Raw genomic sequence first — 17,390 nt, forward strand, 5'->3', positions numbered from 1 at the left:
TCCACTCTAAGGTAAACTGAAACCAGGGCACATAGTAGTAGTGGTTTGGAAACTTTTTCTTACTGTTTCTGAAAGTCTTTGCTCTGTCACACTGCTCTCGAGGGAAATGGCAGCGGCAGTGACCCGCAGGAGCCCCTGGCACCACAAGTTTTGAAGAACAGTGAATGGTGAGGTGGTTTAGAAATGGCTCATGAAGCTGAAAATATGGAAAGGACGGTTATTTCCTATCTTATTTGTTTGGGATGTTCACAGGAAGCTACACAAAGTAAAGAAGAGTGTTTAAGCATCAGGCTAATGGAAAAACAAGAAGCGGCTTTATTTCATCAGCAGGTAGTGGCTCTGAGGCAGGCCCTGGCCAGGGCCCAGGCGGACAACCTGATGATGTGTGAGCAGCAGGAGAGCCAGGTATCTGGGCCCAGGAGCTCTTCCTCCCTGACTCTGAGCGCGCCCTGCAGAGCTGGACGTGCTGAGTAGAAGTGGTGGGCACTGGCTGTGGCGGTCACTGAGTGCCACAGTGTGAAGCATGCCGATGGCCCAGACCTTGGCTTCCCTTCACACTCCTTTCCAGCCCAGAAACCAAGAGTGGTGGCCGAAAAGCTTGCGTTCTTATTCATGGTAGGCTAAGATGATGACATGTTACTCACACTTCAGATTATTTAAGATTATTCGTGTGTGTGTGTGTGTATGTGTGTGTCTGAGCATCTTTTCGCCCTAAAGGCACCTTGGGCCCTGGGTCTCTGTCTGGAACACAGTCCTTTCCTCTTCCGAGCACACTTTCCATCGATGGCACCCTCTGCCTGTGCGTTACACCCCAAGCAGACCATCCCGGGTCCTCTCCTGAGGACCCACCGCTAAGTTTTCATTTCAGAAGTTCCTGCTGCTCAGTAGAGGCTGGCACCAAAATAAAAGTGTTTCCAAAGCTAAGCTCTGAATAACTGTGCCGGTCCTCTGAGCATGAAAGAAGCAGAGAGACCCTCAGTTGAGAGACCGGCTAAGTTTAAATGACAGCCTGGGAAAGCTGGGCATATTTAAAATATGAGATATTATTTGTTCCTTTTGGATCCTAATTTCTCATCATTGTAAAGTCTATATACAAGTACAGTAAGTCCTCAAGGTCATTGGTAGGTTCTGTGACTTTAAGCTAAATGATGCGTAACCAAACCAATTTTACCACAAGCTAATTGATATAAACAACAGTTAAGTACCTACGGCATCTCATCAACATTATAGTGAAACAATGTTGAACAAAACAATGCCATTCAAAGACCTGCTGTATTCATTGTTATTAGTAGTACTATAACTAAGGATTGACCTTTGGTACTTATGGTGCTGATTAGAAACATGTCAGAACACAACTAAATTATTACTACTGTTTTCCTTCTTTAACCACCTGGAGTCTGACTTCCCCAAAGCTAGTTTGGAAGTCAAAGCAGAGGCCAGAGTAGACCCTCTTCCCCACTCACATCGCAGCAGCTTGGATCACCGACCCCTCCCCCCACTCCCGCCCCCCACCCCCCAGGTTAACCCTTCCCTGCTCGCTCATGGTAAGTGCTCGGTGACAATGCAGATGCAGTTTGAGATCGATGAGACTCCGGCCAATACGGTAAGCAACATACAAATTTGGGAATTAAAAGACCAAATTATCTGGCCTGGTATCGCTGGATAGTGGCATTGTCACTTCATCACTTGTCTGGCTGTGATTGCTGTGTATTGACTTCGTTTCCTTCCCCCTTTGACTGTTGCCTTGGGGCTCACAGTAAACGCCAGGCTGGCCTACAGCCTGGCCGTCTTGCTGCTGGCTGGACTGTAGTACCCTGAACTGAGGAATACTCCACACAGTTCTGCCCCCGGGCCCTGAAGGAGGTCCCCCAACCTCTAGTTCCCTGCCTTGTGCTGAGAAGACAGACTGTGCCGTCCTCCTTGCCTTCGGCTTTTCCGGCCACAGGCTCCATTGCTGAAAGAATTAGCACACGAAGTGGCGCAGGGATCCGCCCACCGGCAGCAGTCGATTTACTGAAAACCTCCCGCGTAGAGAGGCTCCTGGAAGGCGTGGAGCGAAAAGAACAGCAGCTGCAGCTCCCTGGGCCAGCTCCAGAGGAAGAAACTCCAGGCAGAGCTCCGACAGGTAGCTCCAGGGAGAGGTAGCAGCGGCTGGAAAGCAACAGGGTGTGACCGCCAGAACCCTTTATTTCTTCCCCTGTCTTTTCGGTGCCCCGCATGTCCCCCACAGCAGAGTTTCTTCACCTTTGTCACTTCTGGGCCCACCGGGAAAATGGAAATATTTATATCCACACTGGCTGATTGTGCAGCTGCTAATGGAAAGAACGAAGGCTTGACTGGCTCAAGGCCCAGTATCTCGGCACCCTTGTACCCCACTTGGAAAATGCATTTTCACCTGGCTTTAATCTTTGAACCAGGAATCCTTTAGAAAGTTCTGAGAAGTAATCTGAAAAAGGAACAAGTATTATGGAAGCTAGTATAAGACTTTATTCACGGTGTTTCTGGAACTGCAGAGACAGAAAGGGAGGCAATAGTGATTCCCAGACACAATACATTTTTCTTACATATACCCCACAGCAAAAAAAGAAAGAAAAAGGAAATCATATAATATGGTGTAGATGTGGATTAATGCAAGTTCCAACAAAGGAGATCACGGAATGTAATTCAGTACAAAAGGAAAAAGAAGCAGCCTCTTCCAGAGTAGGCACTTCCCATGTATTCATTGAATAAATGAGTCAACTAGTTCACTGGAGATACTAGAAAAGAGAAATTGGAAAGTTAAATTACCGAATAAGCCCCGGCTGGTGGGGCTCAGTTGATTGGAGCATCATCCCTTAACTGAAAGGCCGCGGGTTTGATCCCCGGTCAGGGCACATGTCCAGGCTGTGGGTTTGGTCCCTGGTCTGGATGTGTACAGGCAGCAACCAATGGATGTTTCTCTCTCACATCGATGTTTCTCTCTCTTCCTATTTCTCTAAAAGTAATGGGAAAAAATGTCCTCGGGCGAGGATAAAAAATAAATAAATTATTGGACAAGTGTTTCAAGTGCTCAAAGAAAAGATCAGTAAGGAAAATTCTACAAAAATAAATAACGAATAAAAAATTAACTGAGGCAACACTTGAGAAAATATTTTTGTAGAAATGGAAAGAAAATGAGTAGCTCTTAAAGAAAACGAGAATTTCACATTTATTTCATGAAAAGTAAACTAAAATATGACTGAATCCATAAGAAAAGTTCGGTGTCACATATGTACATGTACCCTTCAAATTATGCTTTTATAAAAGCCACCACAAAAATACGCTGTTCATAAAGTAGTTTCTCAAAGTCTTCCAGTTAATAATTAATTTTTGTTTAATGGCAGGGATTCTAAAAATAGTCACAACACATGTTTTGAGGCTTCTCTCAATAAATACATGCTTTAGCATTTGTGTGTAGAAACAGTCACTGGCTCTTCCTGAACTGCCCCTCCATCTCTGCTGGCAGCTCAGGTGCCCCTGGGCTCACCCACCCAGACAGCCGACAGCTGTCCATCCTCAGCCAGCAGCAGCTTCTTTAATCCTTCTCCAGCCTTGACCTTTTAATCTTGGAGAGCTAGCCTGTCCTTGCCTGCCTCCTGCTCCTGGGGAAGTCATTTAGAGACTGATTCACAGCCCAGGCCCCCCAGCTGTGGGACTTCGGGTGAGGTCTGGGGCTTCTCCGAGTTCTAGTTCCCTCATGGAGCGAGCAATGGAGAATTACGAACTCACCTCACGGGATTTGGGGGTGGGTTGAATTAGGTAATTCAAATGCAGCACTTAGAACAGGAACTGACACACAGCTCTCTATCAATACTGGCTGTTTGACTTTTTGTTGGGAATATGAGGGTGGACAACTTTGGAAATAGGTAGATAGACCTGGATTCAAACTCTGGCTCTGTGACTAACTGGTTGTGTGATCTTGGCCAAGCCACTGCACCGACCTCTCTGAAGTGGGGGTGGGGTATACTAACACAAGGTCCTTATTAAGTATGTTTCTTCCCTTTGCTAATATTTTTCAAATTGCTTTAGCCCCTGCCTGGCTGAGGGGGTCTTGATATGTTTCCCCTGTCATGAGGATCCCACACAAATAATCCCCATAGAACAGAGCAGGACCTTAGGCCTAATTTCTACAAGGAAGTTTTCCTGACTCTGAGGATCTGATCATCTACCTTCTAACATTTGTAAGACAAGTCTGTGGTCACAGCTCAGAGCCCAGGGGCCTTCTGGTTGGGTCGCTACAAAAGGAGTAGGATTTAAAACACATATATTTTTGAGATTAGCAGGTGTATTAGTTTCCTAGGGCTGCTGTAACAAATTACCACAACGTGGGTGGCTTAAAACAGAAATCTGTTCTCCCACAGTTTAGGAGGTCAGAAGTCTGAAATCAGGGTGTTGGTTCCTTCAGAAGGCTTGGGGGAAGCATCTGCTCATGCCCCTCTTCCAGCTGCTGCAATCCTGTTCCTTGCCTTGCAGCCGCCTCACTCTAATCTCTCCCTCCCTTGTCACCTGGGCTTCCTCCTTATGTCCCTCTGTGTGCATGCGCCCTTTTCTTATAAGGACATTGGATTTAGGGCCCACCCTTACCAGCATAATTTCATTTTAACTTAATTACATCTACAAAGACTCTTTCCAAATAAGGTCACATTTTTAGGTTCTAGGTGAACATAAAATTGGGGGGGGGAGGCACTATTCAAACCACTACTCTATTACTACTTTTTCATAAACTGAAAAATTAAGTGATAATTAAAATGCATTTCAAAAGAAAAAAAATACCCGTGATCTCTGCTGATAAGGTGCACTATGGACCCAGCGACTCTCTGGGTGGGGACTGTGAGTCAGCTGTGCGGGAAGAGCCACAGGAGTAAACACAGAAATTTCCTCCAGGTGTGGGCCTTAGCTCAGGCCCCAGGACTTTGCCTGAAGCTGCTGAACTGAGCTGAGCATGGAGATCTGGGAAGAGATCAAGCCTTTCCTCTGTTAGGAACTGTCCGGGGATGCCTGCACCACAGGTGCTTGGGGTAGGTAGGTGCACGGCTTGCCCTGCAAAATCCTCTGTGAACTGGGCCCTGCCCACTCCCCCACACCCCCTCCCTCTGGTAAAATAAACAGAAGACAGGACTTTTGTGATTAAACACCTGGCTTTTATAAGGTAATAAAGGGTTCCAAGGGCTGTCTCTCCTCCTACTTGGTTAAGTTCTTGGCCTTCCTGGAGCTCTTGATTCTCAGAAGGCTGAGTTTAGCCTGACCAGGACTTTTCGAAGACTAGTATTCCTGGACTGGCCTGGACCCACACTCTCCCTAGGAGCCCCGGGAACTAAGTATGCACGACCAAAACGCATCTCTGCTTCCCAAGCACTTTCCCCTCAGGTGAGAAGCCAGAGCACAGCATGAAACTGGACACGTTCCAGCGCTTGAAAGAGCTACAAAGCCAGCTTACTGACGCGGGGAGCTCTGTCCAGATGAGCTCACCCGGAGGTAAGCAGATGCCCTGCTTTGGCTAGATCAAGCTCCCGGGACCCCCGGGTCTGAATTGAAGTAGGGACCCAGGGACTAGCCATAACATCCCAGGGGTTATTGAGTGGGTGTGCCATGATGTTTGTTGAATAAATGACACGTGAATGAATAAAGCTTAATTCTGATTTGCAGACACAATTTTCTACTTTAGTTCTCCTTTGATTCCTGCAAGCTTACACTGAATGGTCTCAGTCATAAAAACTGGTCCCAGGAGTTATGTCATATACCACTTAAAGAGCATTGGGTACTTCACTGGATTTTGAAGCATCTCAGTGCCTTGGGATATTAATGACCATGTGTCTCAGATGTTATTCATAAAGTCCATGATGATTCTTGGGTGCTGGGGGCTTGAGGAGCTTTATGGAAATGGCACAACCCTCTGGGCTGTGCAGCCCATAAGCAGTGTGGAGCTGAGACCAGGCCCCACGGCATCTCTCCACTAGCATCCTCCCCTGTAAGAGGAGGACTAAATAAATTCCATGTTCTCTTCTAGCTCTGACTATTGAAAATTTCACCAAATAGCCCTGGCTGGTGTAGCTCAGTGGGTTGAGCATGGGCTGCAAACCAGAGACTTGCTGGTTCGATTCCCAGTCAGGGCACCTGCCTGGGTTGCGGGCCAGGTCCCCAGTGGGGGCCACATGAGAGGCAACCACACATTGATACTTCTCTTCCTCTCTTTCTTCCTCCCTCCCCCTCTCTCTAAAGATAAATAAAGTCTTAAAAATATATATCGCCAACATCAACAACCACGATTAGCCTATTGTTGAGATCAGCCAAGCCTCTTCTTTCCTGTTCCGCAGTGTGGCCTTGTGATTGAGTGTGGGGGCTTTGGAGAGGGCAGCCAAAGTTCGAATCCTGGTCCTGACACTTCTAGCTATGTGACCTTAGACAAGTTAATTAGCCTCTCCAGACAGTGGGAGTAGTGTATTCTGACTATTAAGTGAAATAACACATGAGGCAAACAATATAGACACTGAGTGTGCAAATGCTGATTCCTATACTCTCAGACCTGTGTTGTAACTTTGTGTTTCCTTTTGGCTACTTACCAGTGTGAATGATGCAAGAAAACCCAGCCTCTCAGAAGCAGAAAGATCAGTTTCAAAGATCAAGATGACACAGATCAAGTTACTTTGTGTATACTGAGAGCAGCCAGGCTGGGCTTGTCCAGAAGGCGCAGGGGCCCTGCTCCCTGCAGCTGCCTGCTGCCTGGCCCTGCCCGGGGCTGGCACCCCTTGCCCCCAGCCACCCACTTAAAAAAGGGAGAACATCAAGAACACCCAAGGGCTTTATTTTGGCCAATGACTCTGGGTGTAGCACAGTCCTTTCCACACACCCTTGGATTTTTCTGTCTCTCCCCTTCCCCTCTGCCTCCAGCCCAGCCAAGCGTCTTTTTAATCCCTTTCGGGGTTAATGTGTGCATGTAACTGCCACCCATGTCCTTCAACACCTGCACAATTATCAAGGAGAACCACGGGGCAGGAGGGAGGTGGGGAGGCCTAATCCCCAGGACTGGGGGTGTGGCAGGAGTGAAAGAGCAGCAAGCCTCTATCCCAGGAAGCCGAGGTAAAAGTCACTCCCCGGGCTCGGCCCCCACCTGTCCCCCACTGCAATGACAGGAGGAGGGTTTGCTGAGCATTCATGGGAGGGGAGAGACTGGGTCATACCTGTCTATTTAGTAGCCAGCACTCTGAGGGGAGAGGCAGATATCAACTACACTGTTGGTGTTACAGGGTAAATTCAGCGGGAAGGGTAAGGCCACACGCTCCTTGCTGCGGGGCTGACAGCGGTGGCCTCCCTGCTCCCACATCAGAAGCATCAGAAGCCCAGGCAGGGGGGAGGCGGTGAGCTCTCTTTAGTGGGCATTAACATGGATTCCCCTAGGATCTTGCAATTCCTGAGAAACTATCATTTGTTCTAGCGTAGTTATTCTCAAAACGCTTCAGGAGAAAAATGAAATCATTTGGCTCACAAAACTGTGAGATGTTCAGAGGTGGACTGGCTTCGGTTAGTTCAGTACGGGTTTGAACTGCTTCACAAGGGCTGGTTTTTCTCTCCACCTTTGGGCTCGGACAAAGCTGGGAGCACAAAGGGAGTGGAGCCCCTGGGCTGCCACCTTGTAGCTTCCATCCCCTATTCAAGCTTGGGTGGCAGGAGTGGGCTTGGCGATGGTAGGAAAAGAACCAGGCCCTGGCCGGGCCATGTGCCCAATTGTAAACAAGTCACTGGAGACAGAGACGCAGATGCCTGGTGGGCTTAGGCTCCACTCGCTCGCTCCTCTTCACAGCAACCATTTTAACTGTTCTTGGTCTCTTCGGACCTTCAGACACTGTCCTCCTCCCCCACATCACAGAGGAGTTAAAAACCATCAGGAGAAAACTCCCTCTACTTGTTGTCTGCAGCCTACTTACATCCTACATCGATAAGGCTGCTTCTCCTTCCTCCTATTAAGGTGGAAATGGTGCCCTTTTCCTCCCCCCGGCCAATCCTGGAGCACGATTCCATGTGCTCCGGCCTTCTCAGGGACCTTGAACTAATCTTTATCTGCTTCCCATCTGCACATTTACCCATTTTGCACACATCTGTCCTTCTAATCTTGTAACTAGCAATTAGTTGAGTGTGTACGTGCCAGAGTCATAAGATCCACTGTAAAATAAAATTGACGTCTATCCAGTTGCCTGAGCCAGAAATCTGGGAGCTATCCTTCCTCACACTGCAAATCCAGTTAATTACTAAGTCCTATCAATGCGAGTATCTCCAGTCTGTTCACTTCTACCCACAACAGTCCAAGTCACCCCTCATCGTCTTCTCTTTCACTTGGTCATGTGACCCTTAGGCAAAAGACTCTATCCAGGATTTGATGTTTTTGACTCAAAATTAAGGGAGCTGGATTTTATGCCCATTTTAAGCTGTAAAATTTTATGAATTAAATCTAGGCCTGTATATTGCAACCAGAAATATAATTTAACATTTTTAACCTATAGGCCTCATATCCCAGGCTCTGTACACCCTAAATTCTGCTTCCACATCACCCAGATACTCCCAGCAATACCTTTCAAAGACTAATCTAATGGGCAATAAAATAACAAGGAGGATTCAAAGGGCAAAAACTGTAGGTAAGGATAAATTTGAATATATACATATACATATATATATATATGAAACAGTAAAACATGTAGATAAGAAATTATAGGTTTAGGGTCACTTCAAACTTACATTAAAAAATTGTATCGGTATCTTATCTAGGTGCTTGTGTCTGGATTTCTCACAAAAGGGATTTGTCCATGAACTGCTGCTGAATCATATTAGTGGAGGGAAAGAGGGCCCAGGGCTTCCTACTCTGCCATCTTGCCTCAGTAATAAAATTCTGATATTGAAACAATCCCAGAGTGCTTACTCAATTACAGATCAGTGTCAAAGTCAGTACAACACCTTGTTATGTTCTGTCTCCGAATTTCTCCTTTTTTTTCTCCACTCATATACAATCAACTAGCAGTGTCAGATTCCTTATCCGAGCCCCCTGGGAGAGCAGAGTTCCAGATATCTGCCCTCCAAAGAATTTCTTGGAATGCAGATTAGCTTGAGGCATATAGCACGTATTCGAAGATTTTTAAAAAATATTTCAGCTTTTACAACCTTAGTGCCCATCAGTAAATGAGTGGATCAAAAAACTATGGTGCATTTACACAATGGAATACTATGCAGCAGAGAGAAAGAAGGAGCTCCTACCCTTTGCAACAGCATGGGTGGAACTGGAGAGAATTATGCTAAGTGAAATAAGCCAGGTGGTAGGGACAAATGCCATATGATCTCACCTTTAACTGAAACATATCAACAAAAGAAAAAAGCAAGCAAAATAGAACCAGAGACATTGAAGTTAAGAGTAATCTAACAATAGCCAGAGGGGAGGGAGGAGGGGACTGTGGGAAGAAGGGTTTTCAGGAACAACTACAAAGGACACATGGACAAAACCAAGGGGCCAGGGTTGGAAGCAAGGGAGGGAAGTGGTTTTGGTTGGGGGCGGGGGGAAGAGCGGTGGGAGGTAATGCAGATAGCAGTAATTGAACAACAATAAAATAATTTTTTAAATGTCAGCTTTTAGTTCATGTGAAACATTTACATCCTCTTCCACCGCCTTCTCAGTACTATTTTAATACGCATTACACTCTTTGCTCCAGTCTTTCAGGATCCCCCTAGAGAGTTACATACTGATTAACACATTTGAGAATTCCTCTCCTTGTGTTATGCTAAGTGAAATAAGTCAGACAGAGCAAGACAAATGGCATATGATTTCACTTATATGTGGAATCCAAAGAATAAAATAAATGAACAATCAAAACAAACAAACTCATACAGAGAACAAACTAATGGTTGCTGGGCGGGAGGGCGTTGGGGGGCTGAGCTGAAAAGGATTTTAAAGTACAAATTGGCAGTTACAAAACTGCCCTGAAGCTGTGAAATACAGCACAGCAACAGTCAATGATACTGTAGTAACGGTGTGTGGTGCCAGGCGGGCGCTCACCTTACTGGGGTGAGCACTTTGGAAATGACATAAATGTCTGACCACTGTACTGTATGCCTGAAACTAATGTAATGCTGAATGTCAACTATAAGTGAAAGAATAAAAAAAGAATTCCTTCTCTCTTACTCTAAGAAAAATTAAGAGAAAAACATTTTGTCATTCTGTCAGAGAAAACAGGCCATGCTAAAGCCTTTTTCGAAGGTGTCATCCTGCAGCTGATGTCCAGCGATTGGACCGAAAGCTGGCCGCAGTGTTTCCGAGGACGCCGTCCAGAGACAACACACACAGAGGGAAGAAACAGGCTGGGAACAGCCCCGGCTGAGATCCTGGACAGCGTAGGGCCACGCTGCTAGTGCCCACGCTTGCTTGACTCACCAGTCTCCGTGGAGTCATCTTTGACTAACACTTGGAACCCTAGTATGTGTCTGCTCGTTTCTGAAAAACTTTTCCCAAAGGAAGCAGTGTCCGGGTGGTGTGGATGGGGCCACAAGGGCTTTCGAGATCACTCCATCCCCATTTCTCTGCCCCTGTGTCTGCCATGGGGTGTCCCAGCACAGGGTTGAGAAGGCTGCAGAGTAGCGACATGCACTAGTGGAGACCCACGATATGGGAGAGGTTCAGAAGGGTGACATGAAATCAGATTGTGGGACATTATCCTACTACATACATAAATCCTCATAAGTAAGAAAGTGCCTTGTGGGCCCCTGGCTTGGGTGCCCAAGTATAGAGACGCCACATAAGAAACCTAAGGTCCAGGAAAGGCAACAAATTACTTGGAACCTCTTCAACTCTATCTCAGATCTGACTTCTCAAGCAAGGCCTGTGAGACAGGTCAGAGAGTCAGACTGAAGAAATGTATACGTGGCTGGAATGTAAGAACATCAGATTTTCTAAAACAAAAAAATAGCGCTGCACTGACACAAATGATAAAATATTAAGGACTTTTTAGATTAGTCCAAACATGGGTTATCTTTACTTCCTTAGCAGGAAATGGCTTTCCACTGATGGATTCATTCTTCACCAGTTCTTTTATGACAAGTGGCAAAATGTGTACAAGAAGGCCCACTAAGTGGCCTAAACCAGACTGAATGGTGTGATCTTGGTCTCATGAGTAAAAGCGACTTTTAGTGGTGCTGTAACAAGAATTATTCACTATCTTCCTTAAAAGCTCAAAGATCTACTGAATATTAGCATTGCAGGTGCCTACTAAACACAGAAAAGGGATCGGTGATGTTTTCCTACCCAGTGTGGCAGAAGACGTCCAACTTTCAGCTTTGCAAGTTTAGACGGCTCCATCCAGAACCCTATTTAGACCTGACTGGTGATCACAAATCCTTCCCCAAATTTTATTTCTGTACTCATTTAAATAAATAGAAGTGATTCTAGACTCCATTAAACCCTTTATCTAATATTTACTATCAGTACTGCAAAGATAGTGTGGAAGGACTGACATGATTATACCCCAAATGTCCCACGTGAAGTAGGAGCTGGCCCCGGACTTTAAAATAAAAGAGTTCATTTGCTTTTCTACCACCCAGGCCTGCCTGTGGTCAACCAGCAGCTTCTCAACCTGGGTTCTAGAAATACTGGTTACATGAAATAGCCAGGAGAAAGGCATTGCTACTAAGCAGTATTTACTAACCAGTGGAAAACTGAGATTAATCCAAATAAACTTCAACACACTCATTTCTATTTGTTTCACTTAAGAACATCATCCTCTCTTAACAGGCTTTTTATTCTGCCTACAAAAGCCAACACTCTGTTCAGACTTTCAGAACGTCCTAATCCAAGTCTCTCTGTTCAGACAAGAAAATCTACCTTGGGTAAAGTAATAACCAGATGAATGGGACAGAATAGACCAGAGAACATTTGCATGCATAAATTTACATATGACATGTGTAGCTTTTCAAATTAGGGAGAAGTCCAAGTCTCTCTGAGGCAGATTAAATCGCCCCCTCACACTACACACAACAAGTTTTGGATGAAGATCTACATGCACACACGTGCACACAGACACACGCACAAACTCCAAGCCAGGAGGAATTCTGATGACTGATATCAAAGTAAAAACCCAACAGGACAAGGTATGCTACCAGTTACCAATGAACAACCTCTCAGCTCCAAGTTCATCCTTAACTGTCTGCTGTGAAATAATGAATCTGGAGCCTGCAAATATTGCTTCCTTGCCAACTGGCAAGATGTTAAGCTTTATCAGCAGACGGTGCTGGAAGCACCCTGGGGGGTGGGGGAGGCTTTCTGGCCCAGGTCCTGGGGCTCCTTTGGGCAGGTTCCCGCAGTGCCTGCAGCTTCACAGTGGAGTGTCAGGGGCATGGCACCTTCTGTGAGGGGCCTTCCTGCCAGCACCACTTTGGATGTTGCACAGCCTCAGTGAACTTCTCTGCCAAGCAGTGAGCCTTCAGGGGCACACCCTCTCCAGTGAGGTCTGGCCATCAGCCCTGGAATACCAGATATTCTCTAAATCTGCTATCCCTGTATTCTTCTGAACTCTTATCACATACGAGCCAACCCTCCCATTACTTCAATCTCTTATCATTGACAATTCTTTTTTTTTTAAGATTTATTTCCTTTTAGAGAGGGGGAAGGGAGGGAGGGAGGGAGGGAGAGAACCATAAATGTGCGAAATATCCACTGGTTGCCTCTCACCACGCCCCCAACCAGGGACCTGGCCGCCACCCGCCCACAACCCAGGCATGTACCCTGACCAGGAATCAAACTGGTGACCCTTCTCTTTGCAGGACAACACCCAACTCACTAAGCCACGCTCGCTGGTCAGGGCTCATTAATAATTCTTTATAGTAAACTCTCCCTGTTGATTACTGTGTGGTTTCTGCCTCCTAACTGGCCCATGACTGATACAAAGCTGATACCAGTAGTGGGTTAGTCCTAGAGGACAGACACACAAAGATGGGATTTGGGATGTGTTTGGTTGCATCCTTGGACTTGCATGCAGTGCTGAGCTCCTTGTGACAGGAAATGACATGCTAGTGACACACATGTGGCATGACAATGAACCAAGCTAATACCTATGGTCAGTTGTGACAAAGCACCTGCTGAAGCATGAGCCTTGGGAGCCCAAATTTCTACCACATTGACTCATTCGGTGGTAATGATGACCATAAAGCTTGGGGTGGGAGATGGGGGTTTTTGGATGCACTTCAGCACTTACCAAAGAAAATGGCAAGGTCAGGTCTGTTCATTCTCAGCTCATATCATGGTCCAAGAACCAATGAGCTGCCACAAAGAGTCTTTTTAAAATCCATTTCCTATAGTCACAAGGATAATGCTGCTAAAAAGAAAAAACATTTTAATTGTGCAAAATGCTAAATTACAGTGACAGCTAAAGTTACAGTCTCGTTGTCTCCACGGCTGAGATGGGCTCCCTCACCTCCACGGTGATGAAGCCATCCTGGAGCAGCAGAAGCCACCCACCAAAGGTATGCGCATCTGTTATGAAGGCAGGGACATATCAGTCACCAGGTAGAGATTTGGCACACAGAGGTCTTTGGTGGTAGTGAACATGTCCCCATGAGTAAATGAATACACATGGGTAGCCGACTAAACTATTGTTTGATGTATGTAAAAGGAAAAACTCTGGTAGCCAAAACCTGATGTGAGCCAGCACAGTGGAGAGTCACAGACTCGCACCCAGACTCTGGACCTAAGTCAGTTCTCAGACCACAGCCCCTTGCCTGCAGGACAGGCTGCAGCCCCTGGAGGAAGGACCCTACACCCCTGCTGCACGTACAGAACATAAACCTCCCTCCAAACTTTTCCCTAAAGGATCTGTACTCATTTGCTAGAGTGATTTTTCATCAAAGGAAAAGAAATATCCAGACCATCTGGTGATTCCTAGGCGCTACCTCTAAATCAATTCTGATCCCTGGGGGTCCCAAACACCGCTGTGGCTCACCAGTCAAGATGAAGGCACACAGCAAGGTGATCAGAGCCTCAGCTCAGGTCTGAATTACAGTGGGCCCGGTTGATCCATGGACCCCACCACGTGGTTATTGCCTCAGTTCCTGAAGGTATAATGCAAATAAACATAATTAGCAACTGAAAGGATTCCTGTACTGGTTCTCTGACCCCTGAGTTATGGCTTATCATTGCAGGGATTATTGGAAGCCCCTGGAACCTCCCTTCTGTCAAGTAAACCAGAAGCTACATAGCATCCCTGGAGAAGCTGCGGGGATTAATGCCAGACAATGACTGGGAAGAAGCAGGGTGGTGGGATCTATCCCATCACCTCTTGACTCATCACTTTGGCCTGTGTGGAAAACAGATGGCAGGGAAAACGGCTGGGGGCTACCAGGTCCACACCTTAACCAGGCAGTGATTCCAATTGCAGCCGCTCCCCCAGACGCAGTGTCTTCACTGGGGCCAGTGAATCCGGCTCGGGCACTTGTTCTGCAAATGTGCCTTTTGCTCCTTACCACATTGCAAGGACAAGTGCTTTGCTTTTACCTGACAAAGTCACCGTGCACCTTCAAATTCTTGCCTCAAGGCTGTGTCAGTTCTCCGGCTCCCTGCCATGAGTTAATAATTCACACAGAGTGTATCCCATAAAACATCATATGGGCCTACTACATCAATAACATGCTGATTCGGTATCAAGAGTGGAAAGCAGTAAGTACTGAGGTGCTTTAGTAAGACATGTAAGAACTAGAGGTCAAGGGTAAACCCTACATCTCACACTATGTACCATGAAAAAACAGCATGATGCTCAACAGGACTTTTAAGACTTTGAAGGCAACATACATCATGTTCGAGTGTGCTACCTCAGCCCCCGCCCCAGCCAGCATCCGTATGATCAACTATGAGTGGGGACCAGAGTCAGAGAAGGCTCCGTTGTGATTTTGAGTTTTAATATGAGCTGCTTTGCCACATAGTTCCTATGATCCAGCAGAGCCAAAGATCCTAAAAATGCCCCGGCATACAGAACCCTGCACAGAGCCTCTTGTCAATCGCCAGGAGAATCACAGGCAGACTTCCAAGATTCTGAGCAAATCTATGCCCTCTTCTGATGTTAAATACCCTCCTTTTGCACCTTGGTAGAGACTGAACGCCTAACCATGGGGTAGCAGGTGACCGTGTAGCCCGAGCTTCCCATCATGATGCAGGTGTGGTAGGACCCACCTAGCCGTAAACTTGAGCACGCAGAGCAGCGGGCTATCATCAGTGGAAACAGTGTACAATCAACTTAGCTTGCCGGGCAGGTCTGAAAGGCACAAGTAGCTTCCACCAAACACACGGCTCAAACTCTTTTAACTCCTGCTGCCTCCTCTCCCTGGACTGGGGTGTGTCTTAACAATTAGCTGGCCAAGAAAGGAAAAGGCCAAGCCTGACTTATGGATAGGACCGAACCAACATTTATATGTTGGTTCAAAGCATGACTGTATTTCTCATCCCAGCAACCTCAAGCAGCCCTGGTTTAGAGGTCTTAGTTCCTGAGGGACGCTTCAACCAGGAGCACAGCCACGGGTCTACCGATGGAAGATTCAAGGGAAGGTTGCTGCTTGGCCGTCTTGATTCTTATGCCACGGAACCAACAGGCAGCGAAAGGTGTTACTTTACTGGCTGGAATGTCAATCCTGACTGCCAAGGCTGAGACTGTGTTACTGACCCACAGTGGAGGGAAGCACCGTGTCATGGAAACATGGGATCCCCCGGGTGCTTAACTCCTTCCATACCCAATAGAAAAGGTTAACGAGAAACATCAACCAAAACAGGTAGGACAATTTGAAGACTTGGACCCTTTGGTAATAGTTGGGTCACTCCACTAGGTAAAGAGCCCTGACCAGCTGAGGTTCTGACCAAGGGCAAAAGAATTACTGAGTAAGTAGTGGAAGATCACAAATTTACAGAAACCAGGGCTTTGAGCTTTGAATCCACCAGTTGTTGCCTGCTCCACCATTATAGTGAAAATGGAGCTGGAACATTCGAGTACTTCTATGCTAGGTGGTGTGTTTTGTCAGCAGAGGGTACTGGAGGGATTTTTGTGGTTCTGGGCAAATTACCATAGCACCCTGCTCAAGCAGTGCACGCAGCGCAGCAGTGGAGCGTCCCTGGTGTGGAACCTCTTATGTGTGGGGTAACCTGCCCCACACCCCCTTGGATGGCTTCACAAGTTGCACTGGCGTACCCTCCCTGTGGATAACCTTCCCCGGCACCATCTCAGACGGATGTGCAGCTACCACAGATTTCATCCAGAGGCAAGGTCGTCTTCTATGTGATGCTTTCCGCAATTCAGCCTGAGGGAGAACAGAGCGGCCACTTCTCGTACTTGCTATGCCTGTACTCTCCCGAGTTCTCTTCAATGCTTTGCAGTTTTTATTTCTTCAATTACAGATGCTATGCCCCATCAGTCCAATCCAATCCTAGAGTTACACTTTTATGTCAAACTCTTCCTGTTCATTTCGTGTGGCTTCTGTCTCCTGACTGTACTCTCCTGCTAATACACCATAATCAAAGACAGACTTAAAGAAAATATTGATTAACGGAAATCCATTGACCATGGATTAGCATTCAGGATAGTTTAAGATTAAAAAAAAAAAGCCTACAAATTGTTAAGACAATAGAAAGAGACAATTCAGAGGAAATGCAAATTAATGATAGTAACCAAGTGTAAGTTTTCCTCACCAGAGTACTGAAATTTAACTTGTCAGTATCAAGTGGTTCAGGACAGAGAAAACACTGACACCCTGGCTGGTGGGAAATGGAAGGCAATCTCAGCCTGTTAAAGTCTCCCAAGTGGAAACCCCGCAACACAGGTTTGCAATTCTGTTTACTCTAGAGAAACGGTCACACATAAACAAGGTGGCAAGTACAGAACTGTTTGCAAAATTGTTAGTAAAAACTGAAAATTGCAAACAACCTAACTATCCTTCAACAGGTAAGTACTTAGGATACTCGACCACGTACACCAACATAGAATTTAAGAATCTGGTATATCAACCTAACTAACGTGGAAAGATCTCCAAGTAGTTAAGTGGGGGAAGTTTAACACCAAGCCAGTTCCAGCAATTACCTCTGAAAACTGAAGGGCAAGCAAGTGGGAAGGGCCTGGGAATGGTCAAAGACGACGTATACCTATCTCTAGCAGTTTAAAAGAAAAAACTATGAAGATACATATATATTCACATTACCCGAACAATTACAAATTAAGACTGTAAAATCCCAACTTGAACTTTTTCTTCTGGCCAAGATGAAACGAGACTGGATTAACTTTGAAATAACTAAAACACTGAACCAAATACACGAGACGGTAGTTTCAATACACTGGTCTCAGTCCTGAAGACAGGAAAGAACTGACCCCACTTAC

General features: G+C 46.2%; 1 protein-coding gene across 1 annotated transcript in view; it reads left to right on the top strand.

Moving 5' to 3' along the window:
* Positions 1–10,373, top strand: part of LOC123478881 (coiled-coil domain-containing protein 162-like) — a 33,828-nt gene extending 23,455 nt beyond the window's left edge. The window contains 5 exon segments of the mRNA XM_071219628.1: positions 253–405; positions 1,520–1,603; positions 1,840–2,125; positions 5,386–5,493; positions 10,267–10,373. Of these exon segments, the coding sequence (XP_071075729.1) occupies positions 253–405; positions 1,520–1,603; positions 1,840–2,125; positions 5,386–5,493; positions 10,267–10,373 (738 nt within the window).
* Positions 10,374–17,390: the final 7,017 nt, after the last annotated feature.

Source organism: Desmodus rotundus, chromosome 11 (assembly GCF_022682495.2).
Source record: "Desmodus rotundus isolate HL8 chromosome 11, HLdesRot8A.1, whole genome shotgun sequence".
Classification (NCBI taxonomy): Eukaryota; Metazoa; Chordata; class Mammalia; order Chiroptera; family Phyllostomidae; genus Desmodus; species Desmodus rotundus.